At 36.5% G+C, this 27,863-nt stretch overlaps 1 protein-coding gene across 1 annotated transcript in view; it reads left to right on the plus strand.

Annotated features, from left to right (window-relative positions):
* Positions 1-2,915: 2,915 nt before the first annotated feature.
* Positions 2,916-27,863, plus strand: part of SLC27A6 (solute carrier family 27 member 6) — a 41,180-nt gene continuing 16,232 nt past the window's right edge. Inside the window, 5 exon segments of the mRNA XM_009096084.3 lie at positions 2,916-3,550; positions 11,430-11,636; positions 13,730-13,888; positions 14,926-15,050; positions 25,401-25,595. Coding sequence (XP_009094332.2) covers positions 3,037-3,550; positions 11,430-11,636; positions 13,730-13,888; positions 14,926-15,050; positions 25,401-25,595 — 1,200 coding nt within the window. The 5' untranslated portion in view covers positions 2,916-3,036.

Genomic DNA, 27,863 nt, shown 5'->3' on the forward strand with positions numbered 1-27,863 from the left:
ATTCCACCAGTAGAAAATTAAACTCCTTTATATTTCACTATTGGGTCATAGCATACTCTCAGGCATCAAAATGTTTTCTGTTGAAGCGAAATTGAGCTGAATAATTACAGTGTACTAAATAATTCAGGGCTCAGTGGTTTGTCTCTGGTATGAGTTTACGTGTCCTACATAATGTCAAAAGTAAATTAGATTCCAGCTCATGACATTTAACAAGAACCTGATGAACAGGTAATTTCTTGCTATATTTTTGGGGCTTTATTTACTTTAAAACAAATATCTTTTAAATACATTTCAAATATGAGGGTATGAGGGATCTTTTCTATAGGGTTGGTTTTTTTTTTTTTTTTTTTTTTTGAGTTAACCTTTGGAATAGTTTTAATTAAGCTTTCTTCGCAATGTGGATGTACCACTTGCAAGTACATGCCACGTTAGTAATTTTATTCTCATAATAAGACACATTTTTTTCCCAGACAACTAATTTTTCCAATAACTTATTCAATGCATATGGCAACTCATGTTCTCTTAACTGTTCATATGTTACATTCAACAACCAATGCAAGCAGATAATTGCATCTTCATTGCTAATATGAAGTAGTTAACAGGAAAAAAAACTAATTTGAGCCATAAAAATTCTATGCTGTTTACTTAAAAAAAACCCTAACAAATGTGCATGTATTTCCATTGGATTAAGAACCAAAACTATAGAGAGCAAAAATATTGAAGGGGAATTTACCTAATTCCTGACCCACCTGGTGCTGGACCAGCTACCATTTCACCTAGCATAGAGTAGAAACTGCAGATCCTCGTGTCCTTATCTATAGTTGTTTGTGTAACCATCAAATAGAGACACTAAGAGGGCCTTAAGGTGTAGGGTTAGGCATGTGGCTTGACTAAATAACCCAGTTTGGGGACATTGTAAGAGATTAATCCAATATCCCAAAGGAATTCTGGCACAGGAAGGGTTTGAATCCAATTCCAGCATGGCTTCACCAGTTATGTGACTTTTCCATTGCCTATTGATATTTCTTGGCATGTCTTACCCATTTTTATAACAGACCAGAAAATTACTGGAAAATAATTTATGCATTAGAGAATTTTCCTGTCTCCCTTCAGGAGGATATAAGAAGTAAGTTATTGCTCATGTTTACAAGAAACTTGGATATTGAGTAAAGAGGATCAATATAATTTCTATGTAGAACTAACAGGAAAAGGGACAATTCAGAGACCACAAACCTACAATTTTGCTTTGAAACTGCATATTCCAGAATACCAGAGTCTTTATGTTAAGGTCTTGCTCATCATTTCAGTCCTTGGGAATTAGCAGCACTGATAACATCTAAGATACAAAATTCTTCCTCTCTGTTCATTCGACATGCGGCGGCATACTAATCATTAGTCACTTAGTTAATACAATGTTGCCTGGCTGAGTTTTAGCTCACAGCACAGTATATTTAAAATACCTCTCTCTTTTCCACAGCCCATTCTGTATTTACTTTACTTTTGTGCTCTATCAATTACCTACTGCTTTTCCTCTCACTCTCATCCATACGCCAAGAGCTTTTCATTGACCCAAACTGCCGTGCCTCCTGCTTTCTTTCTGCCTTCTTCAAAGCAATCTTTGCAAACAAGAGTATCTGTCAACCTCTATCTTCCTTCAAATCGACACATAAGTATGCGCCTTCCTTATGACTCACAACCTTTCCCTTTATTAATTATTTATGCACATTTCTGTAGCAGTTAACAACAGCCAAACTTCAGTCAGTCAAATAACTACAGTGAGTATGTTAAGCACAGGTTAATGCAGCATTTAATCTGCCTATTAGTTACTTTGAAGAAATTTTAAACATTGGCCCTTTAAGTTATGTCTGCCTAAGAAAAGTAAACTAGAACTCTGTATTCTCACAGAACGTCCTTCTGGATGAAGTGATTCTGAAATCAGCTGAAAACCTAAGTATTTCTTTCTTCCTGTAAATTTACACCTAGCTAGGACAGAACATACAAATCCATTTTGTCCTAGCTAGGACAAAACATACTTTACAAGTAAGGACCACTACAGTATCAATAAAAACCTGCCCGCCTACTGAGAGTATCGCCTTTAAAGAGGCATGAAATCTACTCATAATCTAGTTTTGCACTATTTAATTTGTTTGAATTTGTTTTCAATGTATGTCCAGTCAGCGTTCGTATAACAGACCTATGTCTGTACATTCTTAATCTAATCAGATGTCGATCTTAGGGGTAAATCAGAAAAAAAACCAGAGAATTGGGAACACAGCTCAACTCTTCAGGTGCCTGCTCCCCTCCTCTCCTTCGGGGCCAAGCCTGTGGGCGGGGCGGGGCCGGGCTCCGGGGGCCAGCGGGTCCCGGCTTTGGGGGGGGCGGGAGCGGCCGGCGGGAGCCACCTGCCCCCAGCGCCTCCCACCGCCCTCCCCGGGACCGCGCCCGGAGCTCGCCCAGCCGCCGCCTCGGCCCGGGGCGAGGCTTCCTGAGCTCGGCCGCCACCGCCCTCGCCGGCAGCCAACCCTGGGCTGCGGCCGCCCGGCGGGGCGAGAGGGAGATCGCTCCTTATGCAACCGGCTCAGAGAGCGGCTCAGAGCCTCGCCGGCAGCAACAGCAGCAGCCCCAGCAGCCCCAGCAGCAGCAGCAGCAACAGCAGCAACAGCAGCAACAGCAGCAGCAGCAGCAGCCCCAGCAGCAACAGCAGCAGCAGCAGCAGCCCGGTGCTGTGCGTGAGTCCCAGGGCCGAGGGGGGAGAAGGTGTCCGGCCTCAGCCGTGCTCGGGCAGCGCAGGCACTCCCGGCCCGCTCCCGCCGGGCCGTCCCGCAGGTGCGGCGAGGCTGAGGCGGGCGGGGACTCCGGCTGTGCCGTGCCGTGCCGTGTCGTGCCGTCGGAGCTCCCTGTCTCCCTTACTCCTGAGCCGTGCTGGTCCGGGCGTCCCGCTGTGGAGGAGGTGAGGGCGGGAAGAGCCTCAGCCCGTGCCGGCCTTCGCCTCCGCGCCCTGCCCGGCCGTGTGCCCGGCGGCCCGGCTGCGGGGAGATGCGTGGCTGGGACGACCTCTACCCGCTCCCAGTGCCGCCCTCCTGGGTACCGGGGGCTGCTGTCGGGATTCTTTCCTTGCACTTCATCCAGAAACTCCTCTTCCCCTACTTCTGGGCCGACCTGAGATACCTGCTCAAAGTGTTGACCTATGGGGCGAGAATGGAGATGTACCGGCTGCAAGGGAGGATTGTCACCGTCCTGGACAAGTTTGTGAAGCTGGCGGAGAAGCAGCCCCACAAACCGTTCCTCATCTACGAGGGGACCGTTCACACCTACAGAGATGTGGACCGGAGGAGTAACAGGATAGCACAGGTCTTCCTGCAGCACGAGGCTCTGAAGAAGGGAGACACGGTGGCCTTGCTGATGGGGAACGAGCCAGACTTCATCCACGTGTGGTTCGGACTGGCCAAGTTGGGCTGTGTAGTGGCGTTCCTCAACTTCAATGTCCGCTTCAGATCTCTCCTTCACTGTGTCAGTAGCTGTGAGCCCAAGATACTAGTTGTGGGAGCAGGTAGGGTATACTCCTCATTCCTACATCCAAAGCTTTTAATGTCACATCTCCCACATACCTGGCCCTCCAGATTGTTTGTTGGAAACCTGATCTAGAGATGTTCACAGAAAAAAAGAAACACAGAGCTGGAGGGGGCATCAAGATGTTATAAAGCTTCAGCCTCTCAGGCAGAATCAATTATATCCCTGCTAGTGAACATCCATTTAATCTTTTCTTAAAAAATGTGTATTGCAGGAGAGTTTTCCACATCTAAGTACAGCCTGTTCAGAGTGTTTAATTGTGTCAGTAAAAGTGTTTCTGAAAGCATTAAAATGACCTATTAAGAATAATTTTCCATTACTTCTCAAACAGTCAAATTTAATCTTACCTAAGTCATGTACTTTATTCTCTTGTACTATCTGCCCATCCTTCTACTGATCAAACACACTGCAAAACTGGAAGGTCTAAACTTGGACTGCACAGCCTGTGCTGTTCAACTGTTTGCAGAGGTACAACAGTTTTCCAAGAATAAAGTTTTGGGAGTAGAGTATATAGGAGGTTAACAAACTTACTGTTGGTGTTGTATTGTAGAAGAAATTGCTGTGTTTGAATAGGTTTGAATGGTAGTGTGTGTGGTGCAACTTTCTGGAGTATTAATTTTTTATTAAATGCTTCCAAAGAATTTAAAGTCTTCTTGTAGGCATCCTGGACATTTTATGTTCAAATTTGGCTTAATTAGATTGATGCATAAACTGAAGATAGATCCAAAACATAACTTGCCAAAACTCAGTTATAATGAAGTGAAAGTAAACCTGCAAGGCTCAAGGACCGCACAGAAGCTTGATGCTTGATTGAAAGAAAATATATCTAAATATTGCATATTATTTGTCCCATATTGTCCCATCTCTTTTAAAGTATTGTTTCAAGTCTCCTTTGCCTTTTTTCTGTTGCACACCTTCTTGCTTTACTGCTGTTACACAAGTTGTGGGTTTTACACCCATGACACCTAAATGATAGAATTTTCTTCCATCTGTTCTCTGCTGCAATCAAGCTGTGTTTTCAAAAATGCCTTTAAGATTTTTCCCTTCCATATTTTTAGATTGTAAGCCTTCTCATTCTGATTCTATATGGTTTCCTAGTTTAAGATGTTAGGTAATTAAAACAAGCCAATGAAACAAAAGCCAATTTAAATATAATATGTATACATGATAACAAGACTTCTGAACTGACAGCTTTTCATTTTGCTTTCTTACTTAATTTTAAAAAAATCCTGTTTAGCTCCTTCTTATGAATAAGTACTTTGGAGTGTATGGATTGAGGAAGGGAATTAATGTTCAGGAACTTTCTGCCCATTGACTGTGGAAAGGGAGAAACTTTAGGTCAGAGCTTGTATCCGAGAGAAGTTTTTATTTAAGTTAGAAGTAACTAATGGATGAAAAAGCATTTGCAGGGCAGCACTAGGAACTGTGCTTCTCTGCTCTTAATTTGCTGCCAGCAGCTGATAGTAAGAGCAACTGTGTTGAACTAGGTTCTTCTGGGAATCTGCCTCTGCTCACAAGGGAAGAGCTGTGTGCAGACAGCTGATACAACAGAAATACCAACAATTTCGTCTCTCAGTTAGTATTTTACTTACTTTATTAATGGCTTTTAGTCTCTGCTGTAAGTCTGACAGTCCCATGAGCCTTCTCAGTATTTTTCTTAAGGACCTAGAGGCTCTTTTTTATTTTTCTCTGTGAAAGAAGTTAAAGTTGCTATGTCCTCAGCTATTGACCACATCATACAGGAGCCTCTCCAAAGGAGTCCAGATTTGGCAACTGAAAGTTTATACACCGACCAGTGGCTGTGAGGCCTAACTCATACCACCCTTGAAAGAAACATATTGAACCTAATTATTACAGATAATAATTTCCCCCTAATTTTTATAAAAATTGCAGAGCAATGTTTGACACCAGGGTTACACAGTCAGCTACATAATTCTTAAAGGTCTATTAAACATATTTTCATCCAGCGTTACTGTGAGTGTCAAGGGATTCTTCCTCATCAATAAACAAGAGTTGTTCTTTTTCCTCTTGTGGCACCATTTTCACAGAACTGTGAATAGTTTGAACATGGTATATATTTTTTTTCAAAGTATTTACACTAAAACCAATCCACTTGTGGTCTAATATTTATCATTGCCATAGACAGGCATCGTGTCTGGCAATCGAGACTTTTTTTTTTAAATCAGAGAACAGTATGTAATGGCAGTATTTCTAGATAGTGAACTTCTTTTAAAAATATGTAGAAATGCAGGTTAATTTAGGAATTCTATTTCTTGCAATAGTTACAAACTATCTTCAGTGTTTTGGATTACCTTTGGTCTTATTCACAGACTGCAGCACAGGAGAAATTATGCCCTTAATAATTTGACTGCCTGTGTTCAGCAAGACCAAATTTGCTCTTGAAATTCTTGTCTGTAATAGCACATTGGGACAGGAACCTGTGTACAGGTTCTACTGTTACATCTTACTGTATATCTAGTCAATATTAAGGTTTCATTTATGCTGAAGGGAGCCTTCACCTGCTGCCTGAAACAATTCCCACCAATGATTGTTTATGGCAAAATCTTCCCTGCTCAGAATGGTGATGTAGCTTCCTTTTGTGTGAGATGATTACATCTTGAAGGTTTTTTGTACCTCATTTTCAAAAACGTTTTTATTTTTTACAAATGTGATACCCCCATACAATTAGGTTTGGTATTATTTATGGTTGCATTGTCTTCCATACCTTGTTACACTTTTCATGGTGCCTCTTGTAAGATCACTCTCATATGCCTTTTTTTACTCCTGACTTTTGTTGTGCCTGCATATTTGTCAGGCATTGTGGTTTGGTAAGCCCATCCAATTGGAATTATCTTGTCTTTGCTTCAGCACTTGGAATCAGACTTTCTTCTGATATGACAATTCTCTCATACTTGGATTGCTTTTTCTAATGTGAGTTCAGAGTATTTTAGTAGTATTTAAGTTTTGTATGTTTGATTTTGTCTTAATGTAGTTTATGAACTCAGCAATTGAATGTTTTATTCCTAAGCCCCAGATATGTTACAAAAACTTCAAGGTTTCTTCCTCTTGTTGGTTTCTTACATGAAATAACTATCTCAAAAAGTGTGGGTTTTTTTCTATGTCACTGATGCTCTTTTACTTTATTTAGTGCAATTAGGTAAATTTTTTTGTCTTCTCACCCAGGCTCTGGCTAAAAGGCAAATATGGATTCTATTATTTGCCAATATTTAGTCCTTCTGTTCCTTTCCAGTAATTCCATCTGCCTTTGTGTCAGAATAGAGAGAGTTTTTTACTTGAATTACTCTCATTTGTCTGCTATGTTCCAAGAGTATTTAGCTCTTGCTTTAATTTTTAGCTTAACCTTTTCACACTTCCATTCCCAGAAACATTTTCTCCCACCACTCCCATTTTGGGGAATGTTTCTTGAAAGAGGTTCAAAAGCTAGAGTTTGAAACTGCATTTTTAATAAAACAGTAGTTAACTAACTTTTAAGTCAATGAGTAACTTGTAAAAGAGAAGGAAAGAAACTGTATGCTCTGCTCTTTCAAAAGCTGCTCATTCTTACTACATGTTACCAGACTATGCCACCCTTAGTTGTTTAAAAGCTGCTGTTTAAACAGAGGAGGTAAGGCACTGCTTAAAATGAAGACATCTATGTCCTTTTTGGCAAAATATTTCTATTGATCAAAGGCTTGCTTGAAGAAGGGATTACATTGCATCTGTTCTATCTATAGCAGTATCTACATCAGCAATACTCCTGAACAACAAATACAGTTTAGTGACCCAACAGAAATGCACAAATAGAATTTATTTGTCAGGGTATCTCTAGGCTGTTCCTATTGGGAAGAGTTCAGCCCAGAGTAGGACATCCCAGATTGCCATCATGACTTCTGGTGCAAGGATTCAGCCGTTAAAGGATTGCTTTCTAAACTCCATGAGATTGATTTACATCAGTCCTGATAACAAAGGCTATTAAGGGAGTGTACATGCTGCATGGACACGTGTGGGCAGCCTGCTCTGCGTGGCTCTGCTTGAGCAGGGAGATCGGACCGAGGTGACCTCCAGAGGAGCCTTCTATTCACAGCCATCTTGGGATTTTGCAGTTCTGTACAGAGGTACGTCTCCCAGATGCATTTTTCTGGCCAGAAGTTTTTACTCTTGAGGCACTAGCAGTGCTTGCTGCTGCTGAGTGTATTCTGAGCTAGACACAATTATGTCTATATCCTGGAGAAAGCGAGTAAGCAAAGTATTTTTTGTATTTGTAAATTAAAGTCATTTGAAGTTACATGCAAGTAGAAGTCTCATCTGTCATGTTAGTCACTGAATGAATGAAAAAAAAGAATGGATTCTATTGAAACAACCTTTTCTTATCCTTTTGGAATAAAAAGCTATTTAAACCTAAACATTTAGTACAAGAGGACTGTAGAAGACACCTGCTCTGTTAGACACCATATCTCTTTGATCACTTGCTCTTACTTTAGTCTGTGTCTTGTCCCAGATGGTCTTTGAGGGGAAAAAAGAGTTGACTGTGATTTGCAAGGTGGTTTATTTTGTTACCTTTGCTGCCTTCAGTGGCACTTCAAGACACCAGCACTGATCCTGAGCTACAGCTGACTTTTCTACAATTATCGCTTTGTGAGAAGCCGTGCTGAGTCACTTGGGGGATCAAGTACAAGTAACAATTACTTTCTGAGGCTGCACAGTGTGGGGAAGAGTCCAGACTTGATATAACTTCCTGACCATATCAGCCAGGGTACACATCAAAGTTATGTAAGAACCATTTCATGGAGTTTTCTTTCTGAGTAACTTTCTGTTCAGTACAAACTGATCTCATAATCTAATGTATTCCTTTCATCAGCGTGGGACTGCGTCCTTGCCAACAGCCTGCATGATCTCTCTGCTAGAAAGTAACATAAAAAACCTTTGTGCAACTAGAAGCCTGGAAGAGTAGTTCAAAACATATTTTCCTTGCTTTCTCAAAAGATGTAACTGAGTTATGTATTCATGTGAATATAAAGTAACAGTTTCACAAACTTTTACTGAATAAAGCTTTAAAAGTAAGAGGAGAAAAAAAGCAAACAAAAGCAGAAAAACATATCCATCCTGAACAATTCCAGATATTTTTCCCAGTAGGAGCCAAATAATTAGGAAATGGCAAACATTTGTATACAAGCAATGTAAACAGCACAGATGGAACTAGCCAAATTTTGTATGAGGAGATATTTCTCCTAAAACAAGTGGCCCTAAATCTGAATATAGTTTCATAGTTTAAAGAGTAAAAAAGTATTATTTGAGTAAAACTCCAAGTTTAAATAGCAGAATTGCTTTACTGTAATTGCTTTTCTATATAAAGTGCACATACAAGGTACCTCTAGAAATACACAAATTATAGCTCTTCCTAGAGGATTGTGTCTTCCTGACAGGTGGAAAAGATGATATGTAAAGACTAGACAGCCCTACACAATGTCTGGCACAGAACTTTTCTGTTTGGGGAACAACATATTGGTTGACCATCATGAGAGTTATTATTTGGAAATATGTTAGTACAACTGAAAGTCATCTCCAAACACCCCATCTCGTGTGTGTTCCAGAAGTAACTTTCAGTTTCTGGCACTTTGAATACAGCTGTTTTAACTTACCTTTTTTTATTCAGGAAATAATTTATTGTTTCTGCTGTTCTGTGCTATCTGCTGAGAAGTTTCTTTCATGATAACTTTTAATTCCAAGCTGTTAAGGTACTGTTCCAAGTACTAGATTCCTGAGCACAGCAGAAAAATTATGCTGTGTAATCATTTAATTGTTCAAGAGCAGTAAAAACTCCAGAGCCCAGTGGTTTTAAGAGTGAGTGTTTGGAGAAAAAATTAAGAGTGTGTATGTTTAATATGATGATTAATCTTAACTATTTTGGGTAGATATGTTTCAGTCTACCAAAAGGGAACTGTGTCCTCATGTCATTCTCAAATCTTAAATGAGCGTGTCTGCAGGGTTGAAATTAATAATTCCTATCTTTCTTCCTTTGCTGCATGAAATGGGGAAAAAAGAACAAGAGGCAGATGCTCTTCTTTTTGACAGACTTGCATTGTAGATGAAGCTAGTGAATTAATAAAGAATGGTAGAGAATCTAAATTTTCTACTAGTTTTGAAAAGAGAAATAGAGCTCCAGCTACTTCCAGCACCTCTGTTTCTTTTGCTAGGTTCTACACAAGCTATCCTTAGTATATTTGAGAGACCTATATGCATAATAGGAAGACAAAAATCAGTATGAGAAGGTAATATGTACATAATTATTCCATCACACTTGGTTTACTAATACATGTTAGAAATAGTACAGTTGTATTTTTCTATTTATTGCTCAAAAATATGCCATAATTCCATAATACCACAGCTAGACAGAATTAATATGCCAATGAACATTCATGGCATCAGGTTTCCTGCAGTTAATACTACTGTTCTTGACATTATTTTTTGTTCAAATTTTTTCACTCTGTTGCTGTCTATAGTGAGACTGTACTCCAGTAATTCAAACAGGATGCTATGCATCTTTCAGATTTTTAAAATTATTTGGGTGATTTCCTCCTGAAATCATTCTGCAGTACTAGGAAGTTAGAAAACAAAATTTTTAATGTTACACTAGGTCAGATCTATTTGCTAAATGTTCATAAAATATATAAAACTCGTACTCTGTAGGCTTTAGCTTTGTAATACATGTTTAGTTGATGATAGTAGGCTGTATATCTGTAATAGCAATTGTATGCTATTAATTAAAATAACTACATCAGCCTGTCATTATTAAAGCAACTTTCTAAAAGCATAAAAATCATTAGTGGTTTTGGCATAAAATTTATGCATATGGTATCCATATTTAATATTTGTGAAGTGAGTTTGGAGTTGACATCAGGGTTTCAAATGCTGGCTCTGGCAATGCCTCATTGTGAGGTTCTGGGTGAGTCATGTCAACTTTGTTTATTCAAGTTTATTCAACTTTGTTTATTCAAAGTTTATTCAACTTTAATTATTACAAGTACTGAGATAATAAAATAAATTTATACCCACAGTTATATTTGTAAGATTAATTACTTAGACTGAGATGTATCAAAGCCCTAAGGTGTAAATGAGTTCTATTTGAAACAGTATTGTTCCTGTTCTTGGCATGTTTCTTGGATTAGTACTTTAATGACGGTGCAGTCTTCTGAGAAAGTGACATTTGTAAAAGTGCTTCAAAATATAAATACCAAATAGATTATTTAAGGATTGGCTTCTCTTTATATTTTATTTTTTATTAACTCTAGGAACTTCTCTCATTGTTTCTTTCCTGATAAGCCAACAGAATTGTTTCTTTCCTGATAAGCCAACAGAACAGAACTTAATTAAACTGCTGTTTCTTTTAAAATTAGTCACTTCTGTTCTTTTGAAAAACAATTAGTTCTCAATAGGAGATTGCGGTTGAGGGCATCCGAGGAAACCTGTACTGTAATCATCAGTTATGTATGTATCTGCCTCCATGGATTTCTTCAAGATTTATTTGAAGTTGAGACTTAACCACATTTTCATTCAATGACTGAGGTTACCTAAAATCATGTGGACAATAGGAGCTAGTGATCAAGGCTCTCAAGTTTGCCTTGACAGCTAGTTGGCCATTCTACTATGGGATGGGGTCAGCGGTGTTTTTAGCTCGTTATATCTTGTTTTCAATGGATTTTCATTCTGGTTCATTGTTATTTTATTGAATCTGTATCCATGGAGGTGACTTGCATTTTTTTTTCTATTATAAAAAGTAAAACTTTAAGAAAAAAAATACTTTATTCTCTAGTTTTGTGAAGGCATAATAGAATTAACTTTGTTTCATGTTAATTTTTAAGATTTGCTTGGGACGTTGGAAGAAATTCTTCCTAAACTTCAAAAAGATGTCAGTGTTTGGATAATGGCCAAGGACTCCAAGTTGCCAAATGTGCATACCCTTTTAGACAAAATAGAAGCTGCATCTGAAGACCCTGTTCCAGTTAATCGATGCTCTGCCAACAACCTCAAGTCAGCTGTTTTATATATATTCACTTCAGGAACAACAGGTACAGATCTTCTAAAGAGTCCATGTTTTCCTTCAGCTTTCATCTAGAAACTAGGTTTTTCTGAAGCTCTGGTATCTCAATAGCAAAATGTCATGTTTCTCATCTAGAAGCATTACTGTAGAAAACCACCAATATTCCTTGTGTTTTTCTTCGGTGATTTATGGGTTTCTCTTCTTTATTTTTTTCTGCCACATTGTACAAATAGTATGAGAGGCTTTACCTCTTATTACTTCACAGCTAAGGTGTTTATAAAACATTGCTCTTTTGGTCAGTTTACAATCTTAATAGACAATATTTTGTAACCACACAACACTGCCTAGCTGAAGTTATTAAGATTTTTACCTAGAACTTTAAAAAAGAATCTTGAAACACACAAATAGACATTTGTTTTTCTTTCATTAAGTAATGTTTTATGCAAGTCACTGTAGAGACAGAAAATAGGATTAAGTTACTAGCCTTTTAGTTTAGAAACAGATGTCTGAATTGTGCTCCAGCAGCTAAGAAGCTAAGACTTAAAAAAACCTGATTGCTAACATGAAAGGCAGCATTGTTTTTAAGCTGAGTGGCTTGGCATTCTCATTCAATTGAACACAACAGTTATAGCCACATGAAGATCGAAAATGCATGTGTGGTTTGAGGCTTTGATCCTTAATACAAATAATAATTTAATTCATTTGCTTCAGGTTCTCAGGAAAAATTAGGAAATAAGAGCATCAGTCTCCAATAAGTTATGAAGTTATAAATATTGACAAGAGATGAGGTTGTATTTGTAATACTACTAATAGAAATATGCTTAGGCTTGCTTGTTAAGAGTTGGGAGTTAAATTAGCTAAAAAAAAAAATTAGAGAATTATCCAGGTGGGATGATTTTGTTCTTACAATTAGAATCAGAGTATCTGTGTGAAGTCTCAAGTTTCAGTTATGTAGAATTTAAAATATTTTTGAAACTTTGTATGAAATACATGAATTTACATTGAATTTCTATTATGTACTGTGTAGCTAAAATCATAGGGTTTGTGTAGTGTGAAGAGTATGGAATAACTAATTTTGAGTTACTGAACATTTTCGTATGTTTTGACTGATAATCTTAGTTAAAAGAAAGGAGTATTTTGCACAGTCTGTAGTAACCTCTCTGTAAAGGCAGAAGTAAAACCTCGAGACTGTAGAAAACTTCTTGCTGTAAGCAATTTATTGGCAACCTAGGCATATTCCCTTTTCACTTAAGTGTAGAAAAGTGGAATAGCCTGGAGGGTAGCTCAACTCCACAGATTATACTTGCAGCTCTAGCTAAGTCTTCAAATGAACAATAGCTTTGCAAGAATAGGTGAGAAAACTTTATGAATCATTATATTTTTTGAAGTATTGAACTGTTCTCACTGTTCATCATCAGCCTGACTCAGAGTGAAATTTTTGTGTGTGTGTTTGAGAGCACATCGATTATGCAAGATCACATCCCCTACTCAGATTAATAGGTACCAGAGTAGTAGCACAAGAAGCCCTTACCTGTGAGTCTGCATGTTGCTGAAGAGAAGTGCTGTGCTGAACTTGAAGAAACTCATTCAGAAGAACCCAACTGATTTTTTCATTTTTGTTAATTCATCATAGACTTCATAGAGTTCCAAAACAAAGATGTATGATGCCTAGATAAGCACCCACTGTGTGACCTACTCCATGTAGGTCCCATACCTTTCTTATTTACCTTACAATCACTGTGACTCTTGCCTGAACAAGATCTGGTGTGATGCCTCTTTATGTTGAAAGAAGTCCATATCTACAGTAAATTTTTTGTCCCTTCTTGCTTTATATAATTTGCTAGCAGCAAACCAGTGCATTTCTTCATGTTTCCACTTATTTGAATGAATGAGACATCAAAGTAAATAGCAAAGAGATGAGGTTACAAAAAGGCTAATCTTTATGTGTACATTAATGTGCAATATTGTATTTAACAGCCAATTATCTATTTATAGCCATCTAAAAAGATGGTTGACAATTTGATTACAGAAGTATGAATTGACTTGTTTATGATTTTAGAGACTTCATACACAGATTCCCTTTAAGAAATGCTTTAATGCATTATTTTGATTTTATTGCAGGTCTTCCAAAGGCAGCAGTCATTAGTCATTTACAGATTCTTAAAGGAGCTGCTGGACTGTGGGCTTTTGGTGCTACTTCAGAAGACATCATTTATATTACTCTGCCTCTTTATCACAGTGCAGCTTCTCTTCTTGGCATTGGTGGATGCATTCAGCTGGGTATGGCTTCTTTGCTTTTGCTGTTAATAGAGAGTTAATTGTTATAAAAATGTCTAAAACATGCTTAGGTTCTCTACCCCTAGCGAAACTAATGCTTTGCTCAAATTCAGTTAGTAGTCGTTTTTGGAATAGCTGAGTATTTTGAGGAGAGGCGATATTTTGTACTAACAAGGGATCTACAAGCTCTCTTTGTGGAGAAGAATTAGTTATCATAATTTCCATCACAAATGTTTTGACTTCTTTATATTTAGGTCCTTAAGGTAGTTAAGGACATATGCAGTGTTTTGGCAGTCTGTATGGTGCATTAGCGTATGTACAACTAAGCATTGTACAGTAGAATAGAATTTAAATGTATTTGGTGAACTTAAAATATTGACAAATATATTGACTGCTACAGACTGTACAAGCTTTTTAATGTATTTTCAAATCTCATATAACTTCTTATCCATTTGTTTTGTGTACTGTTTTGACACTGGCAATAAATCATATGTATTACTGAGACAATACAGGTGTCCTCAATGACTCTTTTATAGAAGATTTATTTGGAACTCCATGGCAAATACTTTGTTTCCTTATGCGTCAAGTTCAAGTCAGAGCAAGGGAAAGATTATTGTATTATGGGTTAATTCTGTCTGAATCTGCATTAATGAATACTTTCTTGAGAAACGAGGCTCCAGTGATACCCACATGATTTACTAATCAGCCCAAATCTTCTGGGTATTTTCAGTTAAATGCTTGAACACAAGAGTTCAGGTTAAACTCATAAAATATGTTACAACACCAACAGTGTTGTAAGAAGAGAAGCTGATTTCTTGTTTTTAAGCTCTGATCTATTGCATTGCTGTCTCAGTCAGGAGGCTGATTTCCTCTGCCTTCTTTGTCTACCTGCTTTGAACACATTTCTTCAAATAAAACAGCTTAAATACCACATAGTTCTCTGAGCAAGGCCGCCTTAGTTCCTCAGATGATCTGTTTTATAGCTAAGCTGCCACACAGAGCAATTGCCTAATTTCATTTTCCCTACTGTTTCTGTAAAGGAGCAACCTGTGTGTTAAAAAAGAAGTTCTCAGCTAGTCAGTTTTGGAATGACTGCAGAAGGTACAACGTGACTGTCATCCAGTACATTGGGGAGCTTTGCCGTTACCTTTGCAATCAGCCAGTGGTAAGTGGAATCAAAGTGATGCCTATCTGTCTGTCTGTACATTTATTTTTCTTCATGTGGGGATGCTAAAAGGAAAATTAAACTGTATTGGCCACGTACTTCTGCCCTTCCTTTTAAGTGAGGTTCTGCAAATATTTGGTGATATGTAGATGTTTAATAAAAATAATGGCTTGAATCATGAAGATATACTAAAAGTATTATAAGGAATGATTTTGAGACTGAAAACTGATTCAGTATCATTTGGTGAAAAAGTGCTGTTTCATGGAATTTTGCAAGCTAAGTTCAAAAAACCAGGAATACTTTTCAATGCCTTTTCTGAATTTTCAGAACTTTTTTTGGCAACTGTGTGCATCAGAGGTCTCACATTTTGTATACTGTGTTTTAGCACTGTTTTGTTTTGTGAAATATGCATATTCTGAGACCATCTAAATAATATTTTTAAACTTAGAAGTAAGGGGCTTGGTCTAGGTTAGCAGCTTTTTGTTCAAAGTGAAACATTTGCTTTTTTTCCCAATGATAGAACTATTCTAGACAACAAATATTTAGGAGAACAGAAAGAATTTTGTGAAAATATAGAGAAGTTGGATGCAGTGCAACTGTAATCTCTTTGAAAAGGCTCCCTTTGCCTCTATCATAATTTCATTTTTTTGTTTCAAAAAAATAATCAGTGGTTTATTTCCTTTTCAGTGAATTTTATTAAAATGACTCATCTCTTAGAAAAGGTACCAGTAACTCAAAAATATTTAATTTGAAAATTATTAACATCATCCTTAAGCAGTATTCTAAAATAAGAGAATGCAAATCAGTCTTGTTTTCCAACAGAATAATAATTCGTGTTAATATTGGAGTTGCTGACCAAAGAATAGAAAAGGTCATTGGATTGCTTTTCCCTGAGGAAAATTTTCAAAAGTATGTTTAAGCAATGTAGTCGTGGGTCATGGATCCCACTGCTCTATCCATGTATGCCCCAGTAAATTACAAGTTCTTGAATTAAAGGGAGCATGGATGCTGGCCTGGTGAGGACCACTGGTGCTGATGGGAAACTAGAATAGCGATACCTTCTCTGATTGGTTTTTGTGGTGTGGTTTTTTTTGGGGTTTTTTGGGTTTTGTTTGGTTGTTTGTTTGTTTTTTGGGGTTTTTTTGTGTGTGGGGAGGTTATGTCTTGGGATTTTGTTTGTCTTAAATTTTTATTAGTTTGTGGGATTTTAACTTTTTAGTAAAATAAACAAAAACTTAGTTGATAAGAAAAAAATCAAGTTATAAATCATGAGAAAAGTCAAGGAATTGGGGAGGTGTAGTTTTTATAAATTTTGCGTTTTTTTTCTTCATTGTAAGCTAACTTCATTTCCACAAAGGCATTTCCCTTCTCACCAAAACTTTATAACTTCTGCTCTGTTTGCAGTCAGAGATATTAATTATTCACTTTTTCTATTCTCTTACTGTGCAGGGAGAGCATGGCTTCTTTTCCCACTCCTTTTTTAAGTTAAAGCACAAATTATAGATTAATATACCTAATTTCTGAGAAAAACTCTTCTATTTTTCAATCTTTATCAAGCAGTTTTAAATTGTGCAAATAAAGTAATTTATACCATCCTTAACTATGTATATACTGCATGCAGTGGTTATGCAATCATTAACTATTCATTACCGTATAACTCTTCTATTTGTTAATTTATGTGCATACTGTCTAGGAGCTGGCATATCTAAATTCTTTCTTCTATGAGGCTACAGGGTTTGTTTTGTTTTTGCTTGCTTGCTGAGCCTCCTCAAGAAAAATTAAAATTATAAATCAGTTTGACAGCTAGGTACTTGAAGAAAAATATTAATTATCTGTCATGTTAAAACTGGAAGAGAAACATGTTCACACAAATAAGTGGAAGGTTTTAAAATATCATATGCAATTTACTCTTTGTTTTCAAGTAAGCGAAATAATTACCTAAGTTGGATTCCCTGTTTAAGTTTTGTTAATATAGAAGTACTATGTATGCTAGCAGCGTGAGAAAGATATGGCGCATTTTAAAGTTCTGTCATAATATTATGTAGGTACTGTTCGTGAGATTAGAGTGCTACAAAGCCCTTCTGATCAACCCAGATTAAATCCATAGCAATTACCTTATTTTCTTAATTTGTTTCTTTATCACTAAACCTGAAATAAATGGTATCTTGTTTACAGTTGGAGTCCATGCTGTGGCCTCGAACTTCATAAATTCTGAATTAAACTTTGGGCAAGTCTCTGTGGTAGCATATAGGCTCTTGGCTGAGATTTCTCTGTTGGTTTTGTCCTGTTTGATCGTTCTGCCTCCCACTCACATCTGCAAATGCTCTTGAAGACTCTTGCAGCAATTTTTTCTGAGGTTATTCTGTATCCAGTTTGGTTTAGTAATCTGTTGTCTGGAAAGAACATTTGTTAGAAAAAGAAGTTGTCTTTTTTCCTTAGGTACGAGTACAAAAAGATCTGGCTTTATGTGGCATTCACAGATTTTCCTGGGTTTCCAAGTGAGTAATCCTCATGCCTGCCCTCTTCCAAACACTACTTCTGCAGCATTTTGATTGTAGGCAAATACAATGACCAGCATTGATGGCTAATAGCCATCAGTAGCTATGAAATGGATCAGTCTGTAAGATACTAGCATGACTACTCCAGCAAAGAAAATATTCAGAAAACTGATAAATTGGTCTTGCTGGCTGACACTGCTCAAAGTCTCTATTAACAATGATCTGAAAAACTACAAGAGTATGGCATAGCAGAGCTGCCTGTATTACCTCTTAGAAAAAGCCTTGGAAGTACTTCTCTACTAATCTGTGGATATATTTTCCGTAGACACTTGCAACTAATTTGAATTTTAGCATCTGAACTATAAACTAAACCTTCCAAAGGCAGTTGGAGATTTATTTCAAATTTGACATAAGGATCTATTTAATAATGCATTGCATCCTGAAGCTTTTTGAAAGATGGGAATGGTAATGCAGCATCTCTTTCCTGCTTTTCTGTAAAGGAGACCCACATCCTGAGAAGTGTTAAAAACAGAGGGTAGAAATCAGTGTCCTTAACCATTATGTCATGTTTTCTACTTTTGTAAGCTGTGATGCAGTATGACAGTATTTGTATGACTTATGATACCTTGCATGAAATAGGTAAGCTCTCTGTTAAAACCAGAGTTCACTTCTGCTTCTATTCAAAAAGTCTGTGTCACAAATAATTGTATCATTGCTTACAATTTCCCATTTAATATGTGTTCTGTTTTATGCCCTCTTACATCCAGTGTATTGAGACAGTGTTATCCTCTGGCACAGGTAATATTTCTAATTTCCCTGGGATTACCTAAGGGTATAAGACCATGCTTATCAGCTTTCAGACTTTGTTTTGTTAAGCTGAGGCAAGACAGTCTTTCTATTAGATACATTTTGGCCAAAGGTTCTTTCATAGGATTAAGCTCTCTGAAATTACTTCAGAGAAGATGCTAAGGGATTTATTGTGTTAAAACTCTTCTGCGTTAGAACAATAGTAGTGTAGAAGGTGAAAACAAGGAATTCAGTGCTACTGGGATAAGGAAACAGAATGAATGTTTATTTCCCTGCAGCTGACTGAAGTGTTGTGGAAAGTGATATAAGGATGGGGTTTATGTAGTTGGATAGCATTGTCTCTCACCACTAAGCAGTTTTCCTCAAAGGAAGGGAACTTAATGGTCACATAAGCAAGGAGAAATTAGTCACTAGGCACTTTTCTACAGTGCAGTTTTTACTTGTAATCCCGTTTTATTTCCCATTAAAGTTTAGCTCAATGAATGCTTGGTACTGGAAATTGTTTTTTCTGAAATCCTTAAAATGTGGAGTGGAAATTTGTTAAGCCCCTTGCAGATTTTTGACATAAATATTTTATTGAATACCCTAAACCAGTAATGTGATACAGTTACAAACAACCACATCTGTAGCTTTCCTTGGGAAGGCTTCTAAAAATCTCTATATGTCATTAAAATTTAATTTACAGGGGTGAATTTTGCAATTTGTTTATTCTTGTAGTAACCTATCCTTTAAAAAAAAATCTGAAAACATTTGCACTTGTCATAAGAAAACATCATTCTTAATCCAAGTATTTCTTACTGCAGTGTCAGCAGTGCCTAAAAGAAAATTGAACATTGTTTGTACATCCTGTTAGAGAAAATATAACTTTTAGACTAAGAACAAATCCAGCGCATCTTAAATTAAAACTTAGAAAAGGCCATGAGATTTGGAAGCTTGTATTTTTTCTCTCTGGACTGTATCATTTGACCTTATAAAGAACAGACTGTATGTCACAGCAAACATCTTGTTTTCAACTGCCATAGCTGCAACAATGATATAATTTTTGAAAAGTGGCTTTAAAACAGATTATAAACCCACCTATTTTTCTTACTACCTTCCAATACGTACAGATACTGGCATACCTCTCTTGGTACCCACAGATGATCCTGTGTCTGTCTTCTTGTCCTCCCCATAATAATGGTAAAAGGGGTAAAAGGTTTTGAGATCTTCTTTGTGGAAAATGATTTCTTTGATGTCTTAGGAAGCATTAGTTTTTCATATAAAAACAGTGCTGAAGGCTAGTTACAACATCACCTACTGATTCTAGCACGGTGGATCATGACTGAAGAGGTCATACAACTTGAACAATTTCTCTCTTTCCAGCTTTCAGTTTTTCTTAGACTTGTCTTTTAGGTTAAACAAGTGGAGTCATGCAGAAAATGTGCTTATATTAAAGCCTGGAAATCACAGTCATGCTTTCACTAAGGGAAGCTTCATATTGCTCACAGAATACTGGGTGTAACATTCACCACAAGAAATAATCTGTATGCACTTTAATTCTCTGAACTGACCTTTGAAAAGTTTTGTGTGATTTGATTTGACTAGTGCACTCCTGGACAATCACCAAAAATACAATTATCTACTTCATATTACTGGGTGGAACACAGACAAAAGTGACTCTTTTTTTTTCTTGGTATATATTTTCTGAGGAGATGGGAGTACAATTAAACAAAACATTTTCTCTTTGAAGAGCTAATTGTACAAAGCTTCTTTCAGAATATAATTCCAACAGATTTTCAGGAGATTGATTATTAAAAATGGGGTGAGAATGAGCTATATTAAATAGCAAGCAACCAGTTTCTGAACTAGAAAGATGTGTCTTTTTCCTACTTTTCCTGTCCTTTCTTATGGTGCATCTCTTCACACACTTCCTGTTCTCTTCTATTTGTATTTTTGAATTTGGGTATGTGTTTTGCTCAAAAAATCTAGTTGCAGTTTATAATTAGGCATTACTAAATAATGAACATGGATGTGCGTCTTGGAAAATATATCTATAATATAGATATCTCCCATCTTACAATCTAATAAACTACCTGTTGCCCCTTTTTCAGGGCTAATGTATCAATAGAGGCACTGGTGAATGTGTTGTTACATACATGCAAATACTTGAATGCAAATCCTGTGTCATCTGTCTTATCATATTTTATATTTAACGGATGTTTGCATTCTCAGGCCCTGAGATTGCTTCCAGTTTCATCAAGGCCATGACACAGAGAACAATTCATGCCTCTTTTCCTTGAATTATCTTTGCTTCTCCCCATTTGGATATTCCTTATGAAGAAATAATAAAAGAAGGACAACGAACTTGTTTTCTTGTGTTTGTTTAATGCAGCTGCTTTAAATGCAGCACATTTTATATAGCTGCAATTATGAATCCTTCCTGCACCAGTCAGTATACTGCTGAAAGCACTCTAAGAGGCATTTACCAACAGCTTAATCACGTAGATAGTCCAAGTCATTTATTGAGAGCACTTAAGGAGAAAAGACTGCTGGATGAAAAATTCCAGGTATGTGGTGTTTAACGTAGTAAGGCAGATCTTGACTTGTCAGTTAGGTAATATACGTAAGAAACAAGCAGGCAAGATGGAGACATATCGTGTCAAACTGATTTATGATGTGTGCAGATGTTTGGTACATAGTTTAAAGATCTTGGCAGAATGAATGGAAAAAAATTCCAGGGGTACAGTAAGAACTGTTCTTGCTTATAAATGCATTGATGTCAATTAAAAAAGTATTGAAAAAGTGCTTCACCTTTACTGTTAGAAACAAGTGGATGTAAACTGAACCCCCATTTTATTTAAGAATCACTCTGAATTAAGAAAATTAAATCAAAGTGCAGGAAAATAAAGAGACATTTTTAGAAACCTTGGAAAGATGTTACAACATTCTGTTGGTCTAAAATCTCTTGTCCTAACTATCTGTGGAGAGCTATTAGTAAATTCAGAAATACAAATCTTAACTGAATTATTAGAGGACATGCAGTTTGAACTTATTTGTGGTAGGTGACCAGGGTAAGGCACGGAGTCCTTTGTAAATGAGATTTTGTGAGGAAATACAGCTTTTAGCGTGGGAGGTGTTAATTTGGTACAGTGTTTTTGCAGTGGGCTAGGAATACGCATGCACATGATTGCTGCATACCAACTGTTGCAGGGCAGCTGGCTGACATGCCACAGCTTGATCAGGTGTCAGGAATGGCAGAGGGATAACAGAGCTTTTCTGCTGGAAAAGAGATGTATTAGGCGACTCCTTGGAATTCCTTCTACTCCTTTAACTTTATTTATTGTACCAAAGGTAAGCTAGGTGATGAAATGCCATCTGAAAATGGCAGAAGTTCAAAGCCTATTTGGTCTAGCCAGTTTAAAGCATGAATTTCTGCATATGTATTTTATTTCTTTTTTCATTAGGACACTCTAAGTGTTCATCATTCAGCCATGTTTTTGTAATTTGGTTGAATTATCATCTCTTTTCCTTCCCTTCTCTTACTTGGAGCATTTGATTTACTCCATAACTATTCAGCCACCATGCCCATGGATACCAATATGCCTCTCCTAAGAGCTGGACTTCGGCAGTGATCTGGACAATAATATATATGATGATGTTTGATATTAAAAACAGATGACAGATGATAGAAAGGCTAACTCTGTTTTATTTACTGTGGGTCATTTTACCCTGAAAGTTAGTTACACATAAAGCTAAAATGAACTAATTTCATGTATTATAAAATGACAAAGAAGTTATAAAAAAGTTTAAAAAAAGATAAAAATAGATAAAATATTTCTATATTAATTTACTCGTGTGAGTAAAATGGGAGTAAAATTAAAGTGAGTAAAACTCACTGCTTGAAGTGTCCCTAATTTTAATCATTTTCTTCATAGTTATTAAACCTGCTGGGAGATGAAATTACATATAATTTTCATTCTTACAGTTGAAAGGCTGCTAAATTCATGGCAGTTTTCATGTCTTCACCAGAAAGGCCTGCAGTGCTCTTCAGGGAATCTTGTATTGACAGAAAGGTACAGCTATGGTGGGGCTGACTAAACCACAAATACGGCACTTGCAGCAATGCAGTCTAACAGTGGATCTACCTTAGTTGTGAAGAAGCAAATTACTCCTCTACCTTTTAAGAAATCTGCTTTCTGTGATCAGTTCTTGATAACATCATACACCTTCGTTGTATTTTTGCAAAAAAGCCTGAGTGCGGTGACAACGCCCCTTCCTAATGTGGAATTGTTTTACATTGTATTGTTGATGATGATAGGTGTTAAAATTGCAAGCAAAGTGGGATGATGTAGTCCTCTCAGGGCAACTCTGTATCTTTTCCACTAGAGAAACAACTTTCTACTGCATTAATATAAACCAGTCAAAGTAGTGTGAGGAACTGAAATTACTGCACTTTTAATAATATGGTATTTGTTCTTTTGGGAAAAAAATCCCAAGCATTATAATCCATGTAGGCCACTGTCTTCTAGTTCATCCTAGAAGATGAACTAGACTAGGAAAAAAACTATCTTTTCAGCAAACAGCTACCAATGCTTTTATTTTTCTTAAAGTAAAAATAGTAGAAGCAAAGTTTTATTAGCTTAGGCTCTAGAGGATTTGAATGTTCCTAGCCTGATGAAAGACTCAATTACTCTGTGTATATATGCATATGTTTGTCTTTTCTGTTCATTGTGGAACAAAGAATTTCCTTGAAAGTTATCTCTTGAGCTATTTTTTGTATCTTAGCAGAGGAAGTAGATTTGAATAATTCAGTGGCATCAGCAAGAGATAACTGCAGTTTGACTATGGACACATTTCAGTTTCACATTTCATTTCAGTTTAGCATTGAAATTGCAAGGAAAATAATCCACTTTGAATTTTATTTTGAGCTGACAGGAATATTCTAAAAATGGTGAACAATTTTGTGGAGGAAGAAAAAACACATTAAAAGTTTTCCTGATTAAGTTCAAAGTAACACTGAAACATTTTACTGTAAAAAAATGAGAATATTATTGTTGTTCTTTGACAATATAATGAATTTTAATATATAATATAACAGATGTTATTATTTCAAGTATGTCAAAACCTATATTGTTGCATTGTGATATTGTGTCTGAAGTTGAAAAAAAAAAAAACAGTGTAAAAATGACATCTGTGGGCAACTTTTGGATACTTTGTTCCGGGCTACATCCATGCCAGATTTTATTGTTGTGTAATGCAGCGCTTGTTCATAATGATTTAGCATGAATTCAGTGAAGTATGTGCTTATGTGCTTATGTGTTTAGAAATTTCTTTCACATCTAAAGACAGAAGGAAAAAAGCAGGAATTGGGTTCTGGTAGAAACAGAATGGGTAGAGGCCAGGGGAGGCTGGTGAGTGATGCAGTTTTGAGGTAAAATTGCTGGGTAATGCCTCAGATTGTAATCTGCCAACACCTACCTGCATCTAGTGAAATAGGTACCTTTCTTGCTGAATCTTTTCAGCAAGAGAGCTAACTTTGCAGAAGGAAGACTCTAAAGATGAATGAATATATTTTTATCTTTCTGTGAGTTACTGGTTTTGAAGAGGGAAGAAAACATAGTGGTCTTTGTGATTTAGAGGAGCTTAAAATTCCACAGTGTTTGCAAGTTTTTGTTACAGTAGAAAGAATTCACATCCTCATGAAAAATCTAACTTGTCCAAGACACAAGCCTTGGAGGAACACTGCTGTCTCTGTACTCAGTTGATGCTTTACTAGTTTTGATATCCAAATTGTTCAAAAGATTTGTGTTTCACTCAGCTGACCAGATCTCTTCACAAAAATAATTTGCTGTGATTTTATGTGAGACTAAAGGTGTTCAGATGGATTTTTACTATAAAGCCACAACTAATTCATACTGGTTTGGTGGGGGGTGGGAAGGGGCATAATAGAAAAGTAGAAAATAGCAACTCTCTGTTTTCTATAGTATATGTATGTGAATGTATACATATATGAATATATGAAAAGAATGTGAACATGTGCAGATGTGAGGATTGTGTATAGAGAGGTGTTTGCATACATATATAGGAGTGTAGGTTGAGAGAGGTGTATAGAGACAGTTGCAGTGGCAGTGCTATGCAGTTCTGAAAGTATGTAGTAACAAATTGCACCTATGTTTATTTGAGCTCTCTCACTTCTAGAGCATTCTGTATTGCAACTTGAAATGATTAAAAAGGGAGTCATATTTTAAACTAAGTGAAATTAAAAGAAAGTAAACCCAAACAAATCCAAACAGTATTGATGTTTTGCCTTCTGTTACTTCAGCTTAAATATGATTGCATTCTAAAGGTGGTCCATGCAATCTCAATGTTTGGAAATGTATAAATATAATTAGACCATCTTACTGAGTTGGATACATACTATTGTATTCGTTATGGTAAAGATGGGACCTGAAAGACTCAAGATCACTAAGAAATGATGTATTCCAGCAACATTGAACAAAAAGACTCAAGATCGCTAAGAAATAATATACTCCATTAACATTGGACAAAACCTTTTAAGTCTTAATATTGAAAAAAGTAAGAAGATGACTCATACGCAATATGTGGGAAGGAACATATTTTACAAGTGTGTGAAATCTGATTGTTTCCTCATAATCAGTCTGAAGACAGAAGAAAGTAACTATTCATCTCTTCTGACTTTAATCCCATGACAGAAATAATTCCCGTCTTTCTCTGTTTTTCCCAATCTTTTAATTCCTCTGGGGAGAAATAGAGTGAGACAATACAACTTTTAAAATATGGACATATTTATATAAATCATTGTAGTAATTTTTTCAGGAAATAATTTGTTTGTTCAACAAGATAATAGGTTTTAGATTGCAGTTTACTGCTTTGCAGCTGTCCAGCAGCTATGCCAGCTTTCTTTCACTTCCTGAGTGTTTTTTCTTTTTTTTATTTTTTTACAGGATGTATTCTTTAGAGGGTTCATTTTTCCTGCAATGTATCCACCAATCAAATGCAGTTATCAGTATACTATATTTTCATTTTTTTTCCCTTTTTTTAACAGAAGGACGGAGAAAAAAATCACAAAGTCCGACTAGCAGTTGGAAATGGAGTAAGAAATGATGTATGGAGGGAATTTTTGGACAGATTTGGTCCTGTTAAGATCTGTGAGTTCTATGGGGCTACTGAGGGAAACATTTGTTTCATGAACCACACGGGAAAAATTGGATCCGTTGGGCGCACCAATTTCTTCTATAAGGTGACTATTTATTTACACTCTACTTAGTAGGAGTGCTGAAAAATTGTTTTTCTTTGTTTTAGTACAGCCGTAAGTCCAAGGCAAAATTTCTAACTCAGTTATTGCAAGTTAGTTAACCCTCTGTAAAATCTCGGCACTCAACCCAGTTGTACACTCAGCAGAAACACTGAGATTTTTTTATGGAATTCACAAGAGTTAAAAAGGCCTTGGCTCTCTTCTGAAAGTTTTGAGTAGTCTGACAGTTGCCAAGTATGGTTTCAGGTCTCTACTACATTAGAGGACAAAATAAAAAAGTTGGATTCATTTTAATACCTAAGAACTCCTCATCACTGGAATAAGACTACAGATTTCCTGTTCTGATTTACTGTTCTACAAATTATAGTTAGAGATGTGTTTATATAGTATGTTAATATTGCATACTGCTATGTAAATATTTGGCATAAATGGGAATTAATAATAATTAATATATTGTAATAATTAGATACTTTAGCATATAGACAGATACAAAGTTAATAGCTATTTTATACCTAGGTGCAAATAAGCATAGTTAATTCAAACTACATCTAGCCTGTATCAGTATTCAGAAATGTTAAAGATAACACAATACATATATAATCACTGTTGAGGTATTGTGACAGAGGATACTTGGCAAGATTAGTAATTTTAAAATGCTTTACCCCTTTATCTACAGTTGACTGTAGGTGTTTGCTTTGTTCTAGGCTACTGAAACTAAGAAAAAACCTGTTCTGTATTTTATCAGCTATGAAAATGGCAGCCATATATTTTGGGGAGGAGGATTTATATGTTGACATATGTTATTATATCACATATTATAACTTTCCCCTGTCCTTCTGAGTAAATGAAGAAATTATTTCTGCTTGAAATTCACAGATGGTTTTTTTCTTTTTGATCCTGTAGGACAATCTTTTAAAAACAATTTGAAAATCCCAAACAAAGTAACATGTGTCCCAAGCTTTAGCGTATAATATGAAAGATGTCTAGCCTTTTTGCAAGGAGACTGCATATTTATCATTATGCTGCTGTTTATGCCAGTTTTTACTCTTCTTGAAATAAATAGTACCTCATGCATTGCCTAGAATTTTAAATTGATAGTGTATATCTATATACAAGTCCTGTTGACTTAAATGACATTTGTGCTCCTTAGAAGAACTGACAGCAAAATGTCCTGACAAAACTTTTTAAAGGAGTAATGTAAAACCATTGTTTGGAAATGCAACAGAGGTATCTTCTGATGCCATGTAAACAGGTTTCTAGGCAGCATATGTTTCAGGGTCCTCAACTTCAATACTCCATCACCACAGTACAGTCACTACACAGACTGGTTTACACACTGGGGCCAGAGGAATTCTTCAGTTCTTGGACAGGAACTCAGACAAGAGTTAGTGTGTTGGACAACACCACAAGAGCTAGTGTGTTGCTCAGAAACCACAGAGAGCTCAGGAATTTAGGCAGATGATTCCACTGATTCTCTGTCCTACATGTCTGATGCTCTATCCCGTGACCATCCAATGCTGCTGGATATCTCCAGAAGGGTCCAGAACTGCTGCAGGAAATCAGAGATCTGGAATTTAGGGAATAGTAAGTGAACCAGGAGCCTTACAGCTGATGTTCATTTTTGTTTCAGACTTTTCTAAGCCTTATGCCTTATATTCTTACAAGATTTTGCATCTGTTCCAAACTTGAGTAAACTTGTTTTCAGTATTACAGAATTTTTGACGGATTTTTGTCATAAATCATTAACCTTTTGGAAACACCTTGTGAAGTCTACAGCAGATAAAGGTTAAACTTGAAATTACCTGCATATTTATTTATTCATCTGTATTTTTAATCAAGTAGTGTGGGGATTTTGCATACAACACTAAATACATATTTTATTGCCATAGATAAGTTCATTTTTACTTATTTCAGGCATTTGTTCTGGGAGGTTTTTAATACATTTTGCAGCTTGCAGGTTACTAAACAATGCCTTGTGAAGTGTAGCTGTTGTTTGTTTTACTTCAGTCTAAATGACATCCGTTAGACAACTAGTGATATGTAAAGGAGAGCAGCATAATTTCTGATTTGTTGACTTGTGAAAGACCTGAGGTTGGAAAGAAAATCTGTCTCCTGCTGTAAAAGCAGACAATGGCACAGGCAAGGCCCAGCCACCCAATCTGTAACATTTGTTCTTTCCTCAAATACATGCTGCAATATCTTTTGGAACATTCTCTTGACACGCAGGACAACATGAGATAACCTTTAACATGC

This window comes from Serinus canaria, chromosome Z, assembly GCF_022539315.1.
Source record: "Serinus canaria isolate serCan28SL12 chromosome Z, serCan2020, whole genome shotgun sequence".
In the NCBI taxonomy this organism is placed as follows: Eukaryota; Metazoa; Chordata; class Aves; order Passeriformes; family Fringillidae; genus Serinus; species Serinus canaria.